Below are 23,518 nucleotides of genomic sequence, written 5' to 3' on the forward strand. Positions count from 1 at the left end.
CGCGAGGGGTGGCCAAGAAGATGTGCACGGGCGGGCAGCCGAAGATGTGTGCGGGTGGCTGAACAGGATAGTGCAGGTGGCGGCAACGTGATGGTGTGTGAGCGCACGCGCAGGGGCTTCGGAGGTACGGGGAGGAGCACGCCCGAGCACGGTGAAGTCAAACGCCCCTCCCGGTGTCTGCCCTGCAATTGCGCCGTGGTCCTGCTCTCCTCCGCTGACAACCTGCTTCGCTGCGATCCTCTGCAAGTGAAAGGGTCGGCTGCCACTATATCAATCATACTATGAATGTACATAAATAATGTAAAAAAACTGTGAAAACACAACATTGAAAACAGGAAAAAATAAATAATACTGTAGGTAGAAGTGTGGATGACAATGGGGATAGCAAGCCAAAGAGCAGGGAGGGGAAGGAAGAAAAAAAAAAGGGGGGGGGATAGGGAAGGGAGGTAGCAAAGAGGTGGATGAATGCCCCCCCAAAGGATTGCCTTTGTGCACGTACGCTCTCCCAAGCTTGGCGCTTGGGGAGACAAACAAAATTGACTTTGTGCGCTCAGCAGCAGTCAATACAGACACACACAGACACACACACACAAATAGCCCCGATCCACGCTTGCAAAATTATGCAGGACACCCTGTGCTCATGCTTGGGAGAGTTGGTGATGTCACCGCTCTCAGCGGCAGCGTGGACGCAGCCTAATTTTGCAAGCGCGAGCTGTTGAAATATGTAAGTATTTAAACATATTTGGATTTATATTGTATACCGTTTAATAAAGGGTTTTTTTTTCCATGTGATTTTGATTACATCAGGCAGGGGGGGCCCGAGAAATTTTATGGATTAAAAGGGGGGCTCGGCATAAAAAGTTTGCTCACCCCATTAACCAGTCAATATGAAACCATTAATATATTTGCATGGTATCTATATCACTGCAATGCATTTTGTCCCATGCAGACCATTTTACTATACCTTTGAATGGGGGTCTGGATTACCTAACTGCATTGAACAAGTTGGTGTTTGGTATTTCAAAGACTAAACCAGTGGTACAATGAGGTTTCCGTTCAAAAAAAATATCTCGTGCAAATGAACAGCACCCTGCACATATTTGTGTAACGTTGACTTGTGAAGTTTATTACCACGTGCTGCTTTGTACACTGACCTACTGTATATCTTAGTTTGTCTTTAAAAGAGACAATCCCTCGTAATACCAGGGTGAGAAAATATCAGTGACATGTTTAAGGGGCCACACTTGGGTTCGTTTTGCCTTTTTTACCCAAATCGGACACCTAGAAGTATTTTTCAATAATTTTTATAGTTGGACTGGAAGCATGGTGAGCGGACGCTTGGAAGTTGTTTGATCTCCTCTAGCTGCCCTCTTTTGCCAGATGTCCCAGTGGGGATATGTATTAAGTGTCACAAACTGGAGAATTGCTCCAAAACAGGCGCGAATTGCGTCATTCTTTACTCTGCATCAATGTATCCAGGTGCATTACTTCATATCATTTTTTTTTTGTCCTAATTTGCTCCCCTTGCAGCCTGTTTTGGGGAGGAGATGGTAAGAGCAGTATTATAATGCTGCAACAATCGGCATCAAAAGTAAGACGCAAGATTCATACGTGTACTGGTGAAAATTGACGCAGAAGCAAATATTTGCTCCATGTTTTATATCAAACTGGACCATTTTTGGTAAAAAAAAATTCTGTGTGCATTAAGTGCTAGCAAAGCCACAGACCCCCCTCTCTTACCCTCCCTCATCTTTATTGGTGCAGATAAGGGCAGATTGGGATAATGGTAAAGAAAATCCTGATTGACAAACACTATCCAATTTAGAGGCCTCTGAGAAGTTTGGTTTGTACTTCATGTCTAAACTTTAAAGAGTGAAAGCAGACCAGTCTTTGCAATGCGAATACTTAGATTTGTTAAGGGAAGCCAATTAGACTGTTCCATTCTTTGCAGAAGGTGGCTTTCTGGACGGCTCTGTGACCTTGCACCTTTAAAGAAGCTGTCCCTACTTGGACCAATGGATTAATGAAAGTGGCGTGTTAAATGTAGATAATTGACTTCTTACTGCTACACGCAGAAGTATTTGTAAATATTAACACTTCCATGGTAAACAAATCCTGGAAATAGACCTGAGTCATTTTTTCCTTATTTGGCGCTGACACGGATATTTTCAAGCACAGTAAGACCGTAGCCAAAGAGCTTACAATCTAATGTTTGACACTGGTAGATAAAGTGACTTGCCCAAGGCCATAGGGAAAGCTGATCGAGATCATCCGCTTCAAATGCAGTGACATTACCGCTAAGCTGCTCGCTCCGTTCCCCCCGTACAATCTGTACTTATTCTCTGTTGTGATTGAGAGGCTGCATACTCGCGTTACACGCGCACATGTGCACACACACACCACACGCTAATTATTAATCCTCACTTTTCTCCCCTCCTCCCCTTTGTTAAACTAATTACTGTATTAAGCTACCATCATTGTCCAAACAGCTAAAGGGAAAGGGCAGTAAGTGAAGATTAGAATTGCATACATTTTCAGAACATAAAATCTTAAATTACACAGGAAACTGCTAAAATTGTAACTTTAATTTGCATCTTCCTAATTTACATTGAGAAGTTGCTTGTTTAAAAACCTTTCAGTGTGTGCTGTATATCCTTTATATTTTGCTAAAAGGAATAGGGAAGATTGCCTTGATTACCTAAAGCACCTTAATTATAAATTAAACTGTATTGAACTTTGACTGTTCATTTAATCTCCTGAGAAGCTGTTCCCAAATGTATGTTCAGAGGATTATTACCCACCCGTGATCCCCTCTTCTGGCTGCATATTATATCACGGCATTACATGATTCAGCTCATTGAGGTGAAACATATAAAGCCTTTATATTTATTTACATATTCATTAGAAACGCATCGGCGGAAGGGGCCTACAGTTAAATTCTTAAAGGAAACACAATGCAATATGACAAATTGTTTCCAGAAGGTAACGTAGAGTTCAAGGGAAAGAGATAATTGAAGCAGTGTTTCATGTTCTGGGCTTGATGCAATATAAAGAGAGGTGACTGCCCTCATTGAACTGCCTAGAAGCTTATTCTTTTTTCACCTAAAAAAAAAAAAAACTCCTCATTGTAACACCCCCCAAAAAATGACACTAGTTGTACCATTCCCACCTAACATCCCTAAACTAAGGGGGGGGGGGGGGAACCAGTGTGGTTGAATCCCTTTGCTGCCAATGTGTTGCAAGCCCGAATGGCAGTCCATGGGTTAAAAGGAAGTACGACCATTACCTTGGGGTTACGTAAAAGGGGGGCTCTTGTGATAAGGCAGCAGAGGATGAACACAGGGATATGAGAAAAGCAAGGTGTTTTAACATTGAGGAAGATGCAAGTCCCGGACACGTCCCCCTCCTCCCCCCTCCCCTCAATGCTCTTATCAGTTGGGTTAGGTCTGGTGATGCACATGCGCGCGCGCGCGCACACACACACACTCTCACACACACACACACACACACACACGTGTCCCTGACCATTTGAATCCCAACCCGTTCCCTCATAAAACACGCCTGCAAACATCACTCCCAAATGAGGAATGCGCTCGTTGCTAAAAGGCTGTCCCAGGGGCTCTGTTTTCGGTGTGGTTTTGTGCTGCCAGAACTTTCCTCTTGATATTTCTGGAGCTCGTGTCAAGTTGCACATGAGTGAGGACATGATAGGACAGGCAGATAGCAACACCCTGGAAACAGGAAAATATGAGGCAGCATTACGCTTTATTTGGCAAATGAGGGTCATTTGTACGCCAGATAAATGTACTGTAAGGAGCTGCACTGTTCTGTATCTCTGACTTTCATGGCTTTGTGTTCCAGGTCCGGCCATAGCATCCAGCAAGTTGCTCAGGCCAGGACACTGCTCTGCAGGTGACACAGGGAGATTGACAGGTCCTGCCCATGGTCATCAGTTTCTGACTCCTCCTCCTGTAAGCTGCATCACTGGCCAAGACATAAAACAGAGGGAAGAATGGGACTAAACTCTTCTCGACAGCTCATTGAGGAGGGTAGGGTTGCCACCAACAGGATATCCCTGCTTCAGCAAAGGTGGCTCAATCAGTTGCTGAAGCAGGGATATCCTTAAAACCTAATCTGTTGGTGGCCCTTGAGATCTGGAGTTGGCCACACCTGAAGTAAAGGGGGGGGGGGGCTGGAGGGTGTGTGTGTGTGTGTGTGTGTGTGTGTGTGTGTGTGTGTGTGTGTGTGTGTGTGTGTGTGTGTGTGTGTGTGTGATCAGGAAGGTAGGCGCACACAGTATACAAAGGTTGGCTTATTGAGCCAACGTTTCAATCCTTTATCAATTAACCAACCTGTGTGTGCCTGCCTTCCTAATTTACTATGGACAATGCACCCCCCCCCTCTGTATTGGCAGAGCATCATGCTTTACACCCCAAAACCAGCATGTGTGCCTTTGCCCACTGCTCCTGAATATATATCTACCCCCTAAATAGTGTGTGTGTATTCATATTGATGAGAGCGTATGATTGATGGTGCCATTGATTGATGTGTCAGCTAGCTTGTGCAAGAGTGTTCAACCCTAACAACTCTAAATGAGGTGTTTCTAAGCAAACCACATTCAGTGGTATTATTACAGCCAGTCCCCATTGCTTACATTCAGACTTAATCTTGTTGGCAAGGGGCACACATGGCGTATGGCTGGTTAATGGCGAGAGGTAAATGAAGCACTGGTGTGGCTGTTTTTTCATTTACGTGTTTGAAGCTGTCACCGAGAAGGTGTAAAATGCTGTGCTTGCATCTCTCCCTCTCTCCCTCCTCCCTCCTGATCTACTTGCCGCCTGCGGCTCTTCGCTGGAAAACCTCTCTCCTATTAGGCCTCTTAGGTTCACTTTTATTTTAAGATAAGCCTTTGATGTTTTATTGTTATGCGTTTAGGGCTGTCCTGGAGGTGCCGCGCTCTAGTGGAAACAGCTGTGGAGCTCGGTGCGACTGGATCAGGTGGCAGAGCTGGTCCCACATTGACTGCTGTTTTAACCGCTCTACTGCCAGAGAAAACTTAACCCATTGGCATGAAAGGGTTAAAACACGAGAGTATTTCTCCTATTTTGGCCACTGCAGCAGCTTGATTGCCATGAAATAGCCAGCCCTTGGGATGAGGGAGTTTGTGTTCATCCTCTGATTTCTGTCTATTGGGGAGATTTTTTTTGATGACGACCGGAATTCTGTAGTGAGTCACTATCACGTGCAAGACCTTTCCAACACCGAGACGACCCCAGATTAAATATCACAACCCAGCAACTCTGAAGTTAGTGCAAAAATAAACATTTATCCATATGGTTCATTTATTGAGGTTCTTCGACGTTATTCAGACACTAGCAAAACAGTACGATGACTAAATGCATTTATTTTCGCTTGCAGACAGATAGAGATATTAGGAGTACATTTGTAATGTATTTTTCATATATTATGTAGTCCGGTTTTAGGGGAATAAAGAAAAAATGGCCAATTCAGAGAATACTTTTAGAAACTAGACTTTTTTTTTTTTTTTTGTTTCTGGGATATTGTAAATCTTTTTTGAATTATAATATATATATTTTTTTCTTTTGCTTTCCAGGCGGTTTACTTCTTGGTAACAGCATAAAAGAGAGAGATAAGCAACTTAGGTGTAGTAACTGAGAACATAATTATGACTACACACTTCCAACAGACTAAGGGCCTTATTCGATATTGTCCAAAGTGACCATTCGGCCAATTTCAGCCAAAAAAAAACAACCAAAGATTTAAGTCAATTAAACCAAATTAGACCAAATGGTCTCTTTGAACTATATATAAATGCCCCCTAGAACTATATTTAAATGCCCCCTAGAACTATATATAAATGCCCCCCTAGAACTTCTTCATTAGTGTTTACACTCCAAGGACAGTATTGTCTCCCATGAGCAATTACAGCCGTTGTCCCCCACTATCAATTAGCAAATAATTTAGAGAATCGCTTGTTCCCGACTTGCCTGTTGGTCAATCACAGTTTACGGCTTCCAGAGTAGCAAGGACGCTGGGAGGGGTTCGGGTTAACAAACCCAACATGGCAGACCTGCAAAATGCGATGGTGCTGGCTTAACCCCCTCTGTGGTAGAGGTTGAAGTTCTGCTTTCTTGTAGTCATGAGCTGCTGCTTTCCTCTTGCAGCATTGCGCTTACTGCCATGACCTCAACTGTCTGAACCTGCTGCAATAAGGCATCTAAGAGTCCACCAGAATTTTCAGCTACATGAAGGCAAGTGGGTTGCGTGTCTGCCGGCTACTCCCTGTTGCTCTTGGCGGAGCCCCCTACGGCTGGTTGGTGAACACCATGGACTGTAAAGTAATCTCTTGCTATGAGAGGGGCGGTGAGCGGCCTCCAGTCGGCGTTTGGCAGAAGAGGCCTCTCTTCAGCTGCAGATCAGCTGTGGAGTAGATCTCCAAATCTCCAGCGCAAGAAAGGAGATGGGGGAGCATAGGTCAAGCAATTTGTCCGCTTTATGAATTCTTGCAGATAGTAATTATCCCTAATAGCATAAACGTTCTGCGAGGCTGCGGCCAGCTGTGCTATTGTAATGGTACCGGAGAGACGAGAGCGGATTAAGGCTGCACTTGGCAGCGGATACGAGAGGCCGTCCGTCACACAGGCAGGAAAACAGCTTGTACGTGAGGAGCTGGGAGGGAGCGACAACCAGAGAGGAGCAAGCGGTTCAGGCTACAAGTACGGGAATAATTTGTTATTTTGGTTAATTTATTATTTTGTGGGGAACAGCTATTCTGCCAATAGGGCTTACGACACATTGTTAAAACTTTCACTGCCAGAAACGCGCAGCTGTGTGTGTGGCGCCTGCTTTGCAATGTGTTGCGTTCCACTCCAGCAGCGAAAAGGTTAAAAATGTAACAATTTCCCCTTTTTCTTACCAAGGCGTTGTGTGCCTCGGCGGGAGCTAAAGGGTTTAAAGTTCATGTTTTGTCCTCAACTGTAAAGGGACATGTCGACACTCGCAGCAGTACTGCTTATCTCTGTATTGAGTCTAAGGCCGCGCTTATAGACCCGGCGACGTGTGCCTGTAGTAGGCGCGATGGCTGGAAGTCAATGAAAATTGATTCTTCAGCGACCGCAGCGTGAAATCAGCAGGCATGTGAGCGGTTCAGCCAATGAGGGCGAACCGCTCATGGCCACGCCCCCCCCCCCCCCCCCCCCCCCCGGTCGCCGTTTCTTACCTCAAACACGATAGGCAGAAATTGCTGCGGCGACGGATGACGTCACAACGTTGCGTTGCCGTAACCTGCACTGTAAGCGCGGCCTTAGACTTCAGTTATACAGACTGATATAATACTTCTCTAAGTGTGATGCTGGAGAATCAAACACTGCCCTGGTTAAGGGGATGTGACCCTCCCATTGGAGAGAGAGTTTGCTCTGCCGCCTTTTTGGAGGGTGCTGGATTGCAGGAACTTTCCCCTCGTCTCATTTTTAACCCTGTGCTGTCTAACGAGCAGCAATACCCCCATTATTTCATTTTTAACCTTCAAATATAAGCAGAGCTGAACTACGATGCTCCCAGGTCCAGGGACTCCCACCACCCAAAGAAGAAATGAAGCATTGCTGCGTTAAGTTTGTCTTATTGTGCATATTGGTGCGTAACTATTTATTTGTTTAGCATTAATCAGCCATTTGTGCAGACCCTCTGCGACATATTACCCTGGATGTGGGAAAAGATAGGCCATTTAAAGCAGCCATACTGACTGCGCAGCTTATTTGTATCCTCTGGGTGGTAATTGGGGTGTTCCTCCGGAGCGGGACCACGCTGCTCTCAGCTCCTGGGACTTACCCCGGTACCAGAGATACTTACCGGGGAAGTCAATTATCCCTCAAATGGGAAACAAATTGACCACCAAATCTTGCATGTTTTGCGGGCCAATACGGACCCGTAACAGCATCAGTTGGGTCTTCTTCCTATTAAATGTCCATGTAAATCCCCTTCAAAAGGATAAAGAGGCTGTACCACCGGTAACGTCACCTGTAAGTCTCTCGGCAGCTGGTGGGGCCCCCGGAGCTGAAAATATCGCGGTTCAGCTCTAAGAAAGGGAAGTCGAGGGTGGGATTGCTGCTTTAAGAATAATGGCTGCAAGGAGCCTATAATTGTAGCCTATTTAAGTCACATGAGACCTCCCGGCTTCTTGGGAAGAGGGGGGCTGTGATCCTCGCCTGCTGTTGGGAAAGCCCTATGATTCCATCCCCAAGTGATCTAATGTGGGTGTTCCTTGCAGGGTGGCGACGGCCGCGCAGCTTTCTAAGTAATATCCGTCCGGAGAATCGTTCTTCACAATGGGGCTTCCGATATTTACATTTTGAGGAGCTTAACAAGAACTATGAGTAGACGGAGAGCCAGCGGATTTGGTTACTGGGAGGGGAGGAGATAATGTTTGGGGGAATTTCGTAGAAAACTTTAGATCAGGAGTAGCCAACTCCAGTCTTCTAGGGCTACCAACAGGTCAGGTTTTCTGGCTATCCATGCTTCAGCACAGGTCTTAGTCTTTGACAGAGCCACTAATTGGGCCACCTGTGCTGAAGCAGGGATATCCTGAAAACCTGACCTGTTGGTAGCACTGGAGTTGACCACCCCTGGTATAGATGTTCCGATGGTGTGGTCAGAAGTTTACAAACTTTGTTGTATCTCCCTAAACTTTTTGGCTTCTGGATTGAAATGTGAAAAATGAATCAACATGATCTTAAGCTGAGATTTGGGGCCAGATACTGTCATTTATGTTCTAGGTTTATGTAGCAGACTTTCTTATCTTAATCATTCACATACTTTTATTCCAAAAATGGGAAGCGGACCAAATACCTAATATAGATCGTTGGATTAACTAACAGAACGAGTGGTCCTTCAGAGCCTTCTTTCGAAAACAATATAACAGACTTGATTAATTCAATACTATTTGGAAACCTTGTTTTAGTTTAATATAATTGTTATTTTTTTACCCTTTATCCATATTCCTTCTCTTCTTTCTCCATTATCTGCTCCTTTTCAATACAAACACTGTTAGTATTTAACACCACACATTGTGTAATATTATACTGTACCTAAATATGATGGTGCTTACATTTCCAACCAGCACAATAACGTGTGTGTACGTGTGTGTATGCACATTATAAGGCAAGGGACAGAAACAATTTAATCACACTATTAATGGCTAGAAAAAAACTCAAATGTTAAAATGCATTAAAATATATATAGGGGAGTGGGGGGAGGGACAAGGGATAGCAGAGGGATAAAAAGTCCACATATAGTCACCATATAGTATGTGATGAATGACTTCAATCCAAAAAATTCCAGAAAACTGTGTTTGAAGACAGCGTGCAGATCGCTCTTGCTTTTTGTGTCAAAATAATTGTGTGTGTTTGTTTTGCTTTATAACCATTATTTTCTGTAAATTCCTTTATTTCTTATAATTAGTATGCTTATTTATATTGTTAATATACTGAATGTTATACTATTTTTTTGAATGATCGTTATTAGAAGAATTATTCAATCGCATACATTGTATTGATGTTAATATTGTAATGGAAAGATAATCTTTAAAAGGAAGAATGAGGAGGAGGAAGCGGCACACAGATTTCCGGTATGTGCAAAACATGCTGGCGACTTTCATTCATATTCCAAATTCCCGTTTCTGGAGGGCGGCCCTTTCGGCCAGAGCCTGTGGGCTTTGGATTCTGATGCAAGGGGCTGACCCTCCGAAACGTGAGTGGAAAGTCGCTTTTCAATATGTGAATAAAAGTTCCCAGCCCGTCTTGCAGGTAAATCTGTGTCTTGTCTTTCCTCCTCCTACAGATGGTCTCTGGGCCATAGATTGGAGCAATGGGAGCAACGGGAGTAGAGCACCTGTATACTTTGTTTCTTAAGTTGTTTTCTCATTTTTGTTGTTGCTTTTGTGGACTACTAATGGGAAGATAGAGTGGGTTCTAAGAGACCCTAAAGGCAGTGACGGGTGTATGGGAACATCTCCTTATTTGTGTCAATGGTTCAGGTCATGTAGCATGGTCCCCCAAACTGTGCCATGCTAAAGTCTCATGTTATTTGTGTTTTAGGTGCTGGCCTCGGCTTGGGAATTGTTTTTTCAGTCATCTTCTTTAAAAGTAAGTACTGCCCCCTGCTCTACTTCCAAAACCATTGCTGCTGCACAGGGAAATATGGCTGCTTACTGTATTGCCTACTGCAATGCGTTGCTCTCCAGTCGATGATTTCTTAGGCACTGCAGTCACATTTGCTGAAGGCCCTCTGTTATATTGCTTAGTTACGCTTTTGTTTTGAATACACTGAGCATCACATTCGATGTCCACTCCCAGAGTACCCTTGTTGGTTCAAACAACTATCAAGGAATCCGTTTAATCTTCCTCCCGCCCTCCCGCCCTCCCAGCCACCATGTGTAATGTTCCAATCATCCACAATTCGTGTGAAAGTTCAGCATTGACATGTGAAATTCTCAAGCAGAAAAAGCTTGTGTCATGGTGACCTACCTCTTATACATGGCATAAGGGAGCCCCGAATGAGTTTCTTGGAAGCTTGAATGAGTCACTCTTTTCTAACCCCATGCCTGAGGCACCGTTGTGTTATAGAAGAACTTTGCCTGAATCAGGGGGATCCCTCTGAGCTGATCTAAAGAGATCCCAAGATATTTTTTTTTTTTTTTTTTTAATGTGCCAGCTTTGAAATACACGCCTCCCCCCACACCCCACACACTATGAATATGGGCTCAAGGTCAGAAACAGTATTGTAACGTCACCATCCAATGCAACTCTTTATTAGCCACCAGTGCGAACATGACCCAGTGGCCATGACCAAATATTCTTGCCCAGTGGACAAACCTGCTCATGATTTGGTAATCGGGACCACAGATCAGCTCCATGGAAATGTAAAAAATACCATTTAAATTGCTGATCAGGCGAGACTGAAGAAAGTCTTCTGCATGAAGGGGTTAATTGTCTTCATGTGGTCCACAGAGCATGTGACCTTCGTAACCATTCTCCCTCCATCTCTTCACAGGGAAGACCTGGCCGATCGCGTTCTCAGCAGGGATCGGCTTAGGCATGGCTTATTCCAACTGCCAGAAGGATTTCCAGTCTCCCTACCTTCTACATGGCAAGTTTGTCAAAGTAAGCAGATCTACTCGCTGGGAACAAATGGAGATCTGGTGGTCAGGGCGTGAGACCTACAATCTGAGGCTCATAAATGCAAGTCCAGCCATTGTAACCGTGTGATCTTAGACAGGTGATTTACTCCCTGTGCCTTTCGTTGACCCTGCTTGGTAATAAGAGTATAGCTTCTTTATTGCCCATATCCTTTTAAAAGAGGCTGGCTTGTATATCAGAGCACCTGAAATGTGCAGCCAAACTTCCACCGTGATAAATGGCTTCAATAACCGCCAAACTTCCCAATAAATATTAGATTATTTTTCCATTTAAATGTGTGTGCTTGGTGCCTCCAGTGTTTTGCATGGGACAGATTCATCACCGTGAAACAGATGTGAAGAAAACGCTGGACGCTACAAAAGAGATTTGAGATAAAAAAAACAAAACAATTAAACCTATTTTACTTGATGTTTTGGTACAGAAGTGGCCAACTCCAGTCCTCAAGGGCCACACGCAGGTCAAGTTTTAAGGATATCCCTGCTTCAGCACAGGTGGCTCAGTCGAAGACTGAGCCACCTGTGCTGAAGCAGGGATATCCTTAAAACCTGACCTGCTGGTGGCCCTGGAGAACTGGAGTTGGCCACTTCTGGTTTGGTACTTTCTTGTACCTTCATTGGGACCAGAACCTCACTTTAAAAGACTTTTTGAGATCATTTTTTATTAAAGGTATTACAGCTATAAATGCCCCCGTCACCCTTCCATGGCAGCCTCTATTTGTTTGTATGCAGTGTTTGCTATATTAAGGTTAGCCCTCTGGAGCATTAGAAAGCAGGACCTACATCAGAACGGAGGGCTTGATGTGCGTGGGAAGCAGCTGGGGTCCAGCAACAGTTAAAGCAGTAATTGCCTCCAAATGTGTTGTCCTGGTTAATAGCTCAAGGGCTGCTAACTACCTAATTATTTAATGGCTGCTGGGGAACAGTGTGGAAACTATTAGTGTGGTATTGGAGCTGTAATTCATGGGTGAGGAGCTTGGGAATTTTGGTTTCTCCTCTAGGCTTCTTAAAGGGGAAGTCTCATCAACAACCTGAACATACCCTTCGTTTTATATTAATTGTTATGAAACCGTTCCTGTTAATTTCAGTCAGGAGGGGGCGGGGGAAGAATGACCTATTGAAAACGGCATTTTATATGATTTTCCACTTTGGGAGCAAATTCTTATAACACCAGTGTGCATAAAATATCAGGCGCTCTCGCTGGGTCCTTCACCCCTCTGCAGGCGGCTGGGGTCACAGTCTTGCGCTTTGAAGTGTAGGGACAATTTGAGCTTCAGTTAGTTTATTTTTTTTTAATAAATTACTATTTTTCATATAACGAGGGTATAATGCATTTGTTTCCCCCCATAGCACAGTGGGTTTTTAAGGTTTAAGGCAGGGGTGCTCAACGTTGGTCCTCAAGACCCTCCAACGGGTCAGGTTTTAAGGATATCCCTGGGGGGTCTTGAGGAATGGAGTTAAGCCCCCCTTGTTTAAGGTACCAAACGACTAGGTTGAACCAGATGAAACATTTTTTGTTTTTTCTGATTTAGTTTAATTATAGGATTACAGACCACGGAGGGACTCAACATAGTAAAATACAGATTTTCATTGAGAATAATGATTAACAATAGTAGTAGTGACCCTCAATTATTAATATTTTTATTATTGGTCGTAATAAGAGAATGAACAAACAGCATGATCTCAACCTATGCGAATGATCATGAGTTGTTCTATGGTTTTACCTATATTTTAACCATTAGATTTTAGCTGATTGCTATAGTGCCCGTATCTGGGCATACATCAGATTTATTCATTGGGTTACTATGGCTAACAGCTCACTGTTGGGCCATTTGAACTCTTGGGAGATGCTTCTCTGGAAGAGGCCACATTGTTAATGCAGAATTAAAATAAGTTTACGGAAATCTTTATTTTGGGAGGCTGCTTCCTTACAGCCCCCTTCCGGGAATAGTTTAATAAGTCAGTGGTTCCAGACATTGCTTTATGGACTTGATGTCTCTGTTGGCCCCTGGAAGATTCTCTTTGCTAGTCGCCATACTTGGTATTATGGGATGTAGTAGACCTGCTTCTGATATAACACTGTATTCTAGACCAGGGGAGTGCAAACATTTCTGCTTGCGCAGCCCTGTATGCTCACCCCCCCCCCCTGCTAGTGCCCCCCTCCCCTCCTCCTGGCTCTGTGGCATGGCGGTGTCATATGATGTCACAACGTCATGTGGTTGCCATTGGACGCCGCGTTGTCAAGGCGACGTATCGTCGAAGAGGCAGCTGGGAGACCGGGTAAGAGAGACTTCGAGGCCTCGCGCCTCCCCCGGCATAAAATTTACACGGAGCCTCTGTAAATGCCGCCCCCCCCCCCCAGAAAAAACCTCACGCCCCCCAGTTTGCGTACCTCTATTCCAGACTACAAGTCGCAGAATTGTTTGAGTTGGCTGACTTTTTTTGTTTGCCAAATACTAAATCACCAGTTTAAATGTATAAAAGAGTGTGAGGTGCCAGTGCCCTGTGTAAAAATGAAGTTATGCAATAGGCTATAAACGAGGTGGGCAACCTATTATTCAATGTAGCCACAAGTGTGGCGAATGGGAAGTGGAAATCGCCACACCATGTATAAATGGAGATATTAGGTTGCTCAATCGAACATTTAAAACACACGCTGTTAGTGCTGAGGTGAGTGAAGCAGACTATCACCTGCTGCTGCTGCCACTCAGAAGTGTGTGTACAGAGCTCCCAGGCATTTGGTAAGGAATCAGCTTTATTCTTTCTTTATTTGTTATTTTTTGCTGTGGATCTGTGGGGGAGTATACTGGGAGTATACTGGGAGTTTTATAGAGGGTTTTGGGTGCATTTTCAGGCTTAAAAACCGTTTTTGGTTTTCACCCAGGGGCTGCAGTGTTTTAACCCAGCATAGCTGCAGTTTAGCTGGCTGGAAAACTGCAGTCTCACCCCCTCTCTCCTCCCTCACTACTGGAGGTTTTTACTGGTTGTTTAAACTTCCAATTTCACTCTTTTGTTTTTCTTAAGCCTGATTCCTTTTCTCACTTGCTATTGAGAGCTCTGTGTCTTTTCTATAAAGACTTGTAAATTGTGGTGTTTGCTTATTATAACAGAGAGAGAGAGTAACTAATAAGGAGAAAAAGATTTAAAGCTGCAGCAGGTTTTAAAAGCTGCTTTTTTTCCCCTTGCAGAGAGATCTCTTCTTAAAGGGACAGTTTCTCTCAATACCTCTCTCACTAAGCAATACCTTCCCCTGACTTAGAGGCTTATTTGTTATCATGCCTGGAAAGGGGAATAGGACTAGTGCGGCAACGGGGGCGACGCCCGGTTACAGAACACCAAAAACTGTGGCCCCTAGGAGCAACACTCTTAGTCACAGCCCTAGGCCTGGTCCTTCCAGTGCCCTGGCCACGCCTCCCCAGCACCTGTTAGCAGCGTAACCCCTGCAGTCCCAGTTCCAACATGGGCGCATGTGGCAGTTGCAGGCGTTGACCCCAGCAACAACAATGCTGGGGCCATGCCCTGTTTGAGCAGGAAGCTTGGGGTGAGGTGCCCAATGTCACCTGGCCTAAACATGGAGATATATGTGAGGGCTGTGGCTGATGTGGTGGGTCCCTCTGCTGTGGTGGCGGCCAGCAAAATGTATGGGAGGGGCATTTTCTTCCTGCTGCTCCAACTGCTGCTGCCAGGGAGCACTGAATCTGTGGAGGGTTCGTTTAGGGTGCCCTACGAGGGCATAGCTTACACTGTGTTTTATGGCACGGAGGGGGTTAGATGTTATCTGTGCAAAGAGCTGGGGCACACTCGTAGGAGTTGCCTCAAAGGGAACAGAGGACCCATCCCAACTCCTGCACCCGCCCCTCCCTCTGCCAAGACACCCGGTACCGCTGTGCCCACCACAGCGGGGCCCTCAAGGCCCCAGGTCCCTCCTGAGACCGCAGGAGATGTCGCTGTCCCATCCGGAACAGTGACTTCTGCACCTCTTCCTGGAGAGCGGAAGGAAGGAGAGGGGGTCGCCCTGGAGCGGCCAGCCTCTGTTAGCGCTGTCTCCCCCCAGGAGGAAACACCCTGTGCCGCTGCGCCCACCGCAGCGGAGCCCTCGGGGGCCCAGGCCCCCGCTGGGACCACAGGAGATGTCGCTGCCCCATTTCGGACAGTGACATCTACACCTCTCCCCCAAAGAAAGAGAGAGAGGGAAAAGCCCTCGAGGGCCCAGGTCCCCCCTGGGACCACAGAAGATGTCACTGTCGCAACTCAAACAGTGACATCTGAACCTCTCCTCCCAAAAAAGAGGGGGAAGAACAAAGTCACCCCACAACAGTCACCCTCTGTTGCTGTCCCCCCCCAAGAACCCCCAAACCCCATTGTAAGCACCGTACAGGGTGAAGGGGAGCGGGAAGAAACTCCTGCTATGGAGACAGCGGCACCCTCTCCTGGGAAATCAATCCCCAGGAAGAGCAAATCTAAAACCAATAAGAGGGTGATTGAGGAGGTTGAGGGTGAACCATATTACGTTTACCCTCTGAAGTCTCGGAAGCGGAAAGAAAAATCAGTTCCGCACAAGGTGGTCCTGTCCGGCCCACTGGTTGGGATTAACCAGTGTAAGCCGGATCCCACAAATGTACAGCCCCCCCCCCCCCTCGAATTTCTGGAAGGAATGCAGCTGGAGGTACCCGACACCTCTGGGGACGTTGGGGAGCCTCCCAGCGCCCCTCTCGGTTGGAGAGCGTCCCCCGGAGAATTGTGCTTCGGTGAATTTGACATGCCGAATGCACCTATCTTCAGAGCCAGCCAAGATCCCCCTCCGGCTGTACCATCTTCGGGTGACGCACATAGGGATAAAAAGCCCCGGTTTGCGTCACCAGAGGAAGGAGATGGGTTAGGGCTGACCCCCGTGGATGAGGGTTTGGAGGGTGTTGTGGTGAGCACTTCCGATTACATCTGGGAGTTGTCTGACCTGAACCCTCTTGGTGCAGAGTTTTGGGCAGGCACTTTGTTGGGAGTGAACGCTGGGAAAGACCCTCCCTATGAAGCCCTTGCTAAGGAGTGCCCCCCCATGGTTGGTGAGAGCCCTCCCGCGGATGGTGGGTGCCCTCCCGCAGATGGTGGGGGCCCTCCCGCGGATGGTGAGGGCCCTCCCGCGGACGGTGGAGGCCCTCCTGCGGATGGTGAGGGCCCTCCCGCGGTTGGTGAGCGAACACCCGTGGCACGTGTGCTTCTGTGGCCTCCGAGGACTCTAGGGAGACCACTGCCTCTGCCATGTCGCCACCAGCTGCCCCTGAACATCCTGACTCGGGGATGGAGGTGGAGCGCACAGTGGACCCCCTCGTGGAAACACAGAGGAGGGGATCCAATCTAGGGCTGAGAGAGGCCCCCGCAGAGAAGGACGGGGGTCTTGAATTCTCCAGCCAAGAGGAGCCTGGGGAGTTGGGGCTCAGAGGGGAGTCCTCTGGCACCATGGAGTCGGTGGAATCCTCGATCCCCATTATCCCTGCCCGGGAGCTAGATAGTTTCCTGGATGATACCCTCTGTAGACACGGACACACGAAGGTGCAGTTGGCCCTTGAGAGGTGGAAGGATGCTTCGGTCATTCTCCACTCTCTGAGTATATATCAAGGCTAACCACAAGGCCAAACTTTCCGGGACTATCGAACATACTCGGGTCCTAAAGTTTAACAAAGTGTTGCGAGAGCACGTAAAGGCTTCTCGGGGTATAGTACCCTGAGCGCCTATGGGAAGCAAGACTCTTGATTACCAATGGCTTTGAGCATCGGTACGCTAAACGTAAATGGATGTAAGGACGGGTTTCGCAGGTTCCAGGTACTCTCCTTTTTACAAAAGGGAAAGTATTCTGTGAGTTTCCTGCAGGAAACCCATACCACTCCAGAGGCTGAAGCCAGCTGGCATCTGGAGTGGCGAGGCAAGGTCTTTTTCAGCCACCTCACTTCGACATCTTGTGGGGTGGTGACCCTGTTCTCTGAATCCTTTCAACCTGAGCTGCTGCTTGCCAAAGCTGCTGTTCCAGGTCGCCTGTTGCATATCAGGGTCCGACACGAGGACTACACGTTTAATTTCCTGAACGTGTATGCTCCTGCCACCGGACCCCTGAGAAGGCAGTTCTTCGTCAGAATGTCTGAATACCTGGAGACAGTCGACGCGGACGAATACGTGGTGCTCGGGGGTGATTTTAACTGTACCCTCGAGGCTCGTAAAGACCGGAATGGTCCGGAGCCACACCCGTGTTCTGCGTCGGCCTTGCGGGAGGTCATCACCCGCTACTCCTTGGTAGACGTCTGGCGAGAACAACATCCTGAGGCATCCACTGAGTTCACCCATGTTAGGGTGTTTAGGGGTGAACGGATGTCCTGGTCCCGGATCGACAGGCTGTATATTTCCAGCCACAGCCTGTCACGAGCCCAGTCCAGTGCCATTAGGCTGGCGCCGTTTTCGGACCACAATTGTGCGTCCGTGACGGTGACGCTGCTACCTGCAGCACCCTCGGCCGCATATTGGCACTTCAACAATACGTTGTTGGAGGACAAGGGGTTTGCGACGACGGTCCGAGACTTTTGGATGGCCTGGAGAGGTTGCAGGTCAGACTTTGCCACGTTAGAGCAGTGGTGGGACGTGGGCAAGGTTCATCTGCGCCTCGTGTGTCAGGAGTACACAAAAGGTGCCAGCTGGCGGCGCAATGCTGAGATCGAGGCCCTCAGGGAGCAGGTGCTCGATCTCGAGAAGCGGCTGTCTGTGGCAGGAGACCAATACCTGCAGAGTATGTACGTGGAGAGGAAGTCCGCTCTCCGGGACTTGGAAGATCGGAGAGCTCGGGGGGCGTATGTGCGATCCCGCATCAACTTCCTTCGAGAGATGGATCGCGGGTCGCGCCTCTTCTACGCACTGGAGAAAAAGAGGGGAAACCGTAGACATATCACATGCCTGTTGGCAGAGGACGGTACCCCTCTGACTGACACGGAGAGCATCCGGGACAGAACCCGGAGATTCTATGTAGATCTTTTCTCTCCGGAGTCCATCCAGCCAGATAAATGCAGGGTCTTATGGGAGGGGCTTCCGACGGTCGGTGGGGATGGAAGGGAGCGGCTTGAGTTACCTTTGACTCTGGCCGAGCTCTCTGAAGCCCTCAGTCTCATGTCCCGCGGAAAAGCGCCGGGGCTAGACGGGCTGACTGTGGAGTTCTTCCGGTTTTTCTGGGAGATGCTGGGACCTGATTTCACCGAGGTCCTAGCTGAAGCCCTTGAGATCGGTGAGATGCCACTTTCGTGTCGGCGGGCAATACTGTCTTTGCTGCCGAAGAAGGGGGATCTCCGTCAGATCTCTAATTGGCGACCGGTCTCACTGCTCAGCACGGACTATAAGATCGTAGCCAAAGCGCTTTCACTGAGGCTCAAGTCCGTGCTGGCAGAGGTGATTCACCCCGACCAGTCCTATACTGTCCCGGGCCGTAGCATTCATGACAACATTTTTCTGGTCCGGGACCTGATGCACTACGTGCAGAGGACTGGTCTATCACTCGCCTTCCTGTCCCTAGATCAGGAGAAGGCGTTTGACAGAGTGGATCACCGTTACCTTATGCAGACCCTGCGGGCGTTTGGCTTCGGCCCACAATTTGTGGGCTTTCTCCAGATGCTGTACGCCTCTGCAGAGTGTCTGGTGAAGATCAACTGGTCCCTGACGGCACCTTTTGTGTTTGGTCGGGGAGTACGTCAAGGGTGCCCACTGTCTGGGCAACTGTACGCGCTGGCCATTGAGCCCTTCCTCTGCCTACTGAGGAGGAGGCTCACCGGGCTGGTGCTGCGGGAGCCCGACATGCGAGTAGTCCTGTCGGCTTATGCCGATGACGTGCTCCTCGTGGCCCAGGACCTAGATGATCTAGAGCGGGCACAAGCGTGCCAAGAGGTCTACACCGCGGCCTCTTCTGCTCGGATCAACTGGTCCAAGTGCTCCGGCATATTGGTGGGTCCCTTACAGGTGGACTCTTTGCCCCCCACGTTTCGGAATGTCTCGTGGGAGAGCGATACTCTCAAGTATCTGGGAGTCTACCTGTCTGCTGCGGAGGACCCGGCCCCAGAAAACTTCAGTGATCTTGAAGAACGGGTCATTGCTCGTCTGGGGTCATGGGTGTATCTGTCGAGAATGCTTTCCCTTAGGGGAAGGACCCTGGTGATTAATCAGCTGGTGGCCAGTCAGCTTTGGCACCGGCTGATAGCCATGGGTCCGCCCCCCGAATTTATCAACAAGATCCAGAGGAGATTGATGGATTTTCTCTGGATGGGGAAGCATTGGGTCTCTGCGGGAGTTGCGTATCTCCCTTTGGAGGAGGGTGGACAGGGAGTGGTGTGTGTCCGCTCCCAGTTACACACTTTCCGCCTCCAGTACCTGCAGAGATACCTATTCGCAGATCCGTCTCCGCAGTGGTGCCAGCTGGCGACCTTTTTCTTTCGCCAGCTGCGCAATATGAGGTATGACCGGCAACTTTTTTTCATCAGGCCCGAGGGTTTAGGTAGAAACCTCTCGGTGCTGCCGGCATACTACCGGGACTTACTGAAGGCCTGGAAACTGGTCTCCGCGACCAGGAAGGAACAGGTGGTGGGGGTTGATTTCCTCGCTGAGCCCCTGCTGTATAATCCGGCAGTGGGGGCTCGGATGTTGGATTCACCCTCTATTTGCCGCCGGCTAATCCTGGCGCAGGTGACCAGAGTCGGGGATCTCCTGGACTATGAGCGGCGGGACTGGGTAGGAGCGGAGGAGCTCGCGCCCCGTATGGGTCTGCTTACTGCCCGCGTCCCTCGTCGTTTGATCCAGGAGATTAAAGATGCCATCCACCCCGACTCACGCACCTTCATCGAGGGGGTATTGCAGACCGGAGAGCCTTGTCAACCTTTCAATCCTAGCTCTCCGGATCTTTGCGTGGAACCCAAACCACGGCAACCCCCTCGGGCTCCTCTTTCCCCCAACCTCAGCAGGTTGGGGGATATGTCCCCTGCATGTTTTCGCGGCATGCCGAGGAAAGTCCTGTATTCTCTGATGCTCCATATAGTGCACTACCTCGCCCTTGTCACCCGCCCAGATACCATCTGGAGGCGGGTATTTTTTGGGAACGAGGGCGAGAGACCCCGGTGGAGAGAGCTCTATTCAGCTTTGGTTCCCCGTCCCGCCGGAGATTTGAGTTGGAGGGTCCTCCACGGTGCACTGAGCACAGGAGAGTATTTGGCACACTTCACGGACTCCCCCGCCGCCTGTCCTTTCTGTGGCGAGCGGGAGTCCGTATTTCACATTTATTTGAGTTGCGCCAGACTGCAGCCCCTCTTGTCCTTCTTGAGGAGCCTTCTCCTGCAGTTCTGGTTAAACTTCTCTCCTCATCATTTTATTTTTGTTGCCCAGTGTCCCGAGACAATAAGCCTAGGGATCTCCTAGTCAACCTGCTCCTGGCAGTGGCTAAGGTAGCCATTTACAAGACCAGGAAGCAGCGTTTGGAGAGGGGGGTCCCAACGAACATCGTGGCAGTGTTCCGGGCGCTGGTGCACTCTCGTATTCGGGCAGAGTTCACGTACGCCGAGTCCACTGGTACGGTTTCGGAGTTTGCCTCCCAGTGGGCGTTAGGCGGGGTGCTCTGCTCGGTATCCCCCATCATGGGTTCTTTTAAGTTAACCCTTCTTTTTTAAGTGCACTTTTTACAGTGCACTTGTTGGTTCCCTTATATATTTGTTTGACTGGTTTTTCTTTGTTCTACTTGGCAACAAGTAGAATTGCTGTTTGACTGAATTGGCTGGCTTCGCCGGCCAATCAGTATTGAACCAGATCAAAATAGGCTGCGTCACTCACCTCAGCACTATCGCCTGCTGCTTCCCTCACCTCAGCACTATCACCTGCTGCTTCCCTCACCTCAGCACTATCACCTGCTGCTTCCCTCACCTCAGCACTATCACCTGCTGCTTCCCTCACCTCAGCACTATCACCTGCTGCTTCCCTCACCTCAGCACTATCACCTGCTGCTTCCCTCACCTCAGCACTATCACCTGCTGCTTCCCTCACCTCAGCACTATCACCTGCTGCTTCCCTCACCTCAGCACGATCACCTGCTGCTTCCCTCACCTCAGCACTATCACCTGCTGCTTCCCTCACCTCAGCACTATCACCTGCTGCTTCCCTCACCTCAGCACTATCACCTGCTGCTTCCCTCACCTCAGCACTATCACATGCTGTATATTCTGTGTATTGTAATGTATTTTTTTCACATAGCGCCACCCATGAACGCAGCTGTTAACAGGGAGAATAATACAATACAATTGGGGAAATGTGCATAATAAATAAAGGTAAACATTAGAAGTCTGCCCTGAAAAGCTGACAATCTAACTGGTGTGTTGGGCGTACGAACACATGAACGTGCACATGTATTGCACAGTATAGAGGCAAAGTGTGCATGAAGTAGGTCAAAACTTCACGTTACTGCACCATGAATAAGCTTCATAAAATGTGACATGTAGATGGGGGAGGAAGGGAACTTCATAGAGAGAGTTAGGGGATCAGTGTGAGGCTTCAGCAGCATAGTGAGAAAGGAGAGCAGGAAAATGAGGAGCCTTGAAGGAGAGGAGGAGAGTGTGACTCGTTTTGATGCATTACTCTTTTGCACTGACCGTCTCTTTATTAAAGCTCCCAGGCAGCAGAACCAGTGCAAAAACCAGCACCATATTCATCAAAGAAAAGGAATCCCATTGGAAGCAATAGGAGTTTTTTTCTTTTTTCCCCCTTTTTTAAATCTGGTACAGCAAATAAACATAACACTTGTGAGCACATTGACGTCTCAGACAGGTCTGCAACCTGCCTTTCCGCATGATCTCTTAGCATATAGTTCTTCCACTGCAGCAAGGGATTCTGGGTAATGACATGCAAATGAGCCCACAGTGTCACCTTTTACTTCATGTCCATTTTAGCATCCCTAGAAGGCTATGCCTGCCGCATTACACAGCCTTTCAGCACAGCCTGAGTTAAAGAAGTGCAGAGCCAGTAATCCTACTCACAGACAGCTATTTCAACCTTTTGGGTCATCAGTGTGTGGCTGGTAAAACTGGCTTTGCAATGTGAAATTAAGTAATGTGTGGTATAAATCTGGTACAATTAATTTTCGCAGGCTTGTCCCGGTTTTGCAACCAGACGTTGGTAAATAACCCCTAGGTGTATGCAGACAGATCTGTAACTGAATGTTATCTTGTTGCAGGAACAGTGACCCTGTGCTCTCAGACCTTGAAGTGAGCAGAGCTGTTTCAGAGCCGCCCACCTGGAATCCCACAATGCAGGAGTTGCTGGAACCTCCTCTCGGTTGAGTCTTCAGCAGGAATTGTTTTCAGTGGCCGGGCGGTCGCACGCTTGCAGTTTTTCGCTTTTTTTTTTTTGTGTTTTGTATTTTCTGTCAGAACAATTATAAGAATAATAAAAACAGAAATGCAGCTGTGTGGCGTATGGTCTGCTCCGTTCCTTGTGCGTAAAAGATTGGGCATTGGGGTGAGTTGGAAGAGAAGAAAATCTTTTCAGAACCAGGGATTAAAAAGGGAAAAGGTCAGGCGGGAGTAAGATCAGAGAAGTTGTGGCATGCATGAATTTAGCTGATGCCAGTTGGCAAAGGGATTGTGCAGCAGTGACATACTCTTCAATTCTCTCTGAAATGCCTTTTTAACCCTTGTCCTGCCAGAGGGGCCAGCGGCTCATTAATGACACCTTTGGCCGTGCAGTAGGTAAGGGTAACTGATAAATCCGACTGCATCAGGGATGCAGAAGGAAAGAAAAAACTTGTGTTAAGTGATTGCAGTGTCTGGCGGCAGCCGACACATTACCGCTCATTCACTACAAATGAAAAGTAAGGAGTCTGCCGGCACCAGAAGATTTCTTATGGAATAGCACTGTTTGGTAAATATGGGCCTGTGTTTATTTTTATTTGCTCACGGAAAATGGAAGCCTTCTGAACCATTCTGCTGTTTTTTATTAGCCTGGAAAGAACAACTCTGCTTTATACCCCTGCAAATATCAAAGAACTAAAGATGCAAGGCAGATATTTCCATGGGGGGGGAGGGGGACTGACACATTCAGATTTGTGATTTAAAGAGTTTGTGGGAGACAATGGCACGTGCATTAGGAGAAGGGAACACAAATAATCATTGAAGGTCATATATATCTCCTCTCCAAGCAACTATTTCTTTACAGTATTCATAAATATATCTCACTGCACTTAAAAATATGAAATATGGATATATCTACTGTATCTGGACCTGTTCATTTACACATTACATCAAATTACTGTGT

At 47.8% G+C, this 23,518-nt stretch overlaps 1 protein-coding gene across 3 annotated transcripts in view; it reads left to right on the forward strand.

Annotated features, from left to right (window-relative positions):
• MICOS10 (mitochondrial contact site and cristae organizing system subunit 10) overlaps nucleotides 1-22,672 on the forward strand; it is a 43,255-nt gene extending 20,583 nt beyond the window's left edge. The window contains exons 2-5 of one of the 3 annotated variants that reach the window (XR_012802315.1): nucleotides 3,862-3,971; nucleotides 10,113-10,160; nucleotides 11,068-11,177; nucleotides 22,440-22,672. Coding sequence is in view for 2 of the 3 variants with exons in the window: in XM_075606033.1 (XP_075462148.1) it covers nucleotides 10,113-10,160; nucleotides 11,068-11,282 (263 nt within the window). In the remaining variant the exon portion in view is untranslated. Of the gene's footprint in view, nucleotides 1-3,861; nucleotides 3,972-10,112; nucleotides 10,161-11,067; nucleotides 11,293-22,439 lie in introns of all 3 variants that reach the window. The other 2 variants (XM_075606033.1, XM_075606034.1) reach the window with 2 other exon arrangements.
• The last annotated feature ends 846 nt before the right edge of the window (nucleotides 22,673-23,518 follow it).

Source organism: Ascaphus truei, chromosome 6, assembly GCF_040206685.1.
Source record: "Ascaphus truei isolate aAscTru1 chromosome 6, aAscTru1.hap1, whole genome shotgun sequence".
NCBI classification, from domain to species: Eukaryota; Metazoa; Chordata; class Amphibia; order Anura; family Ascaphidae; genus Ascaphus; species Ascaphus truei.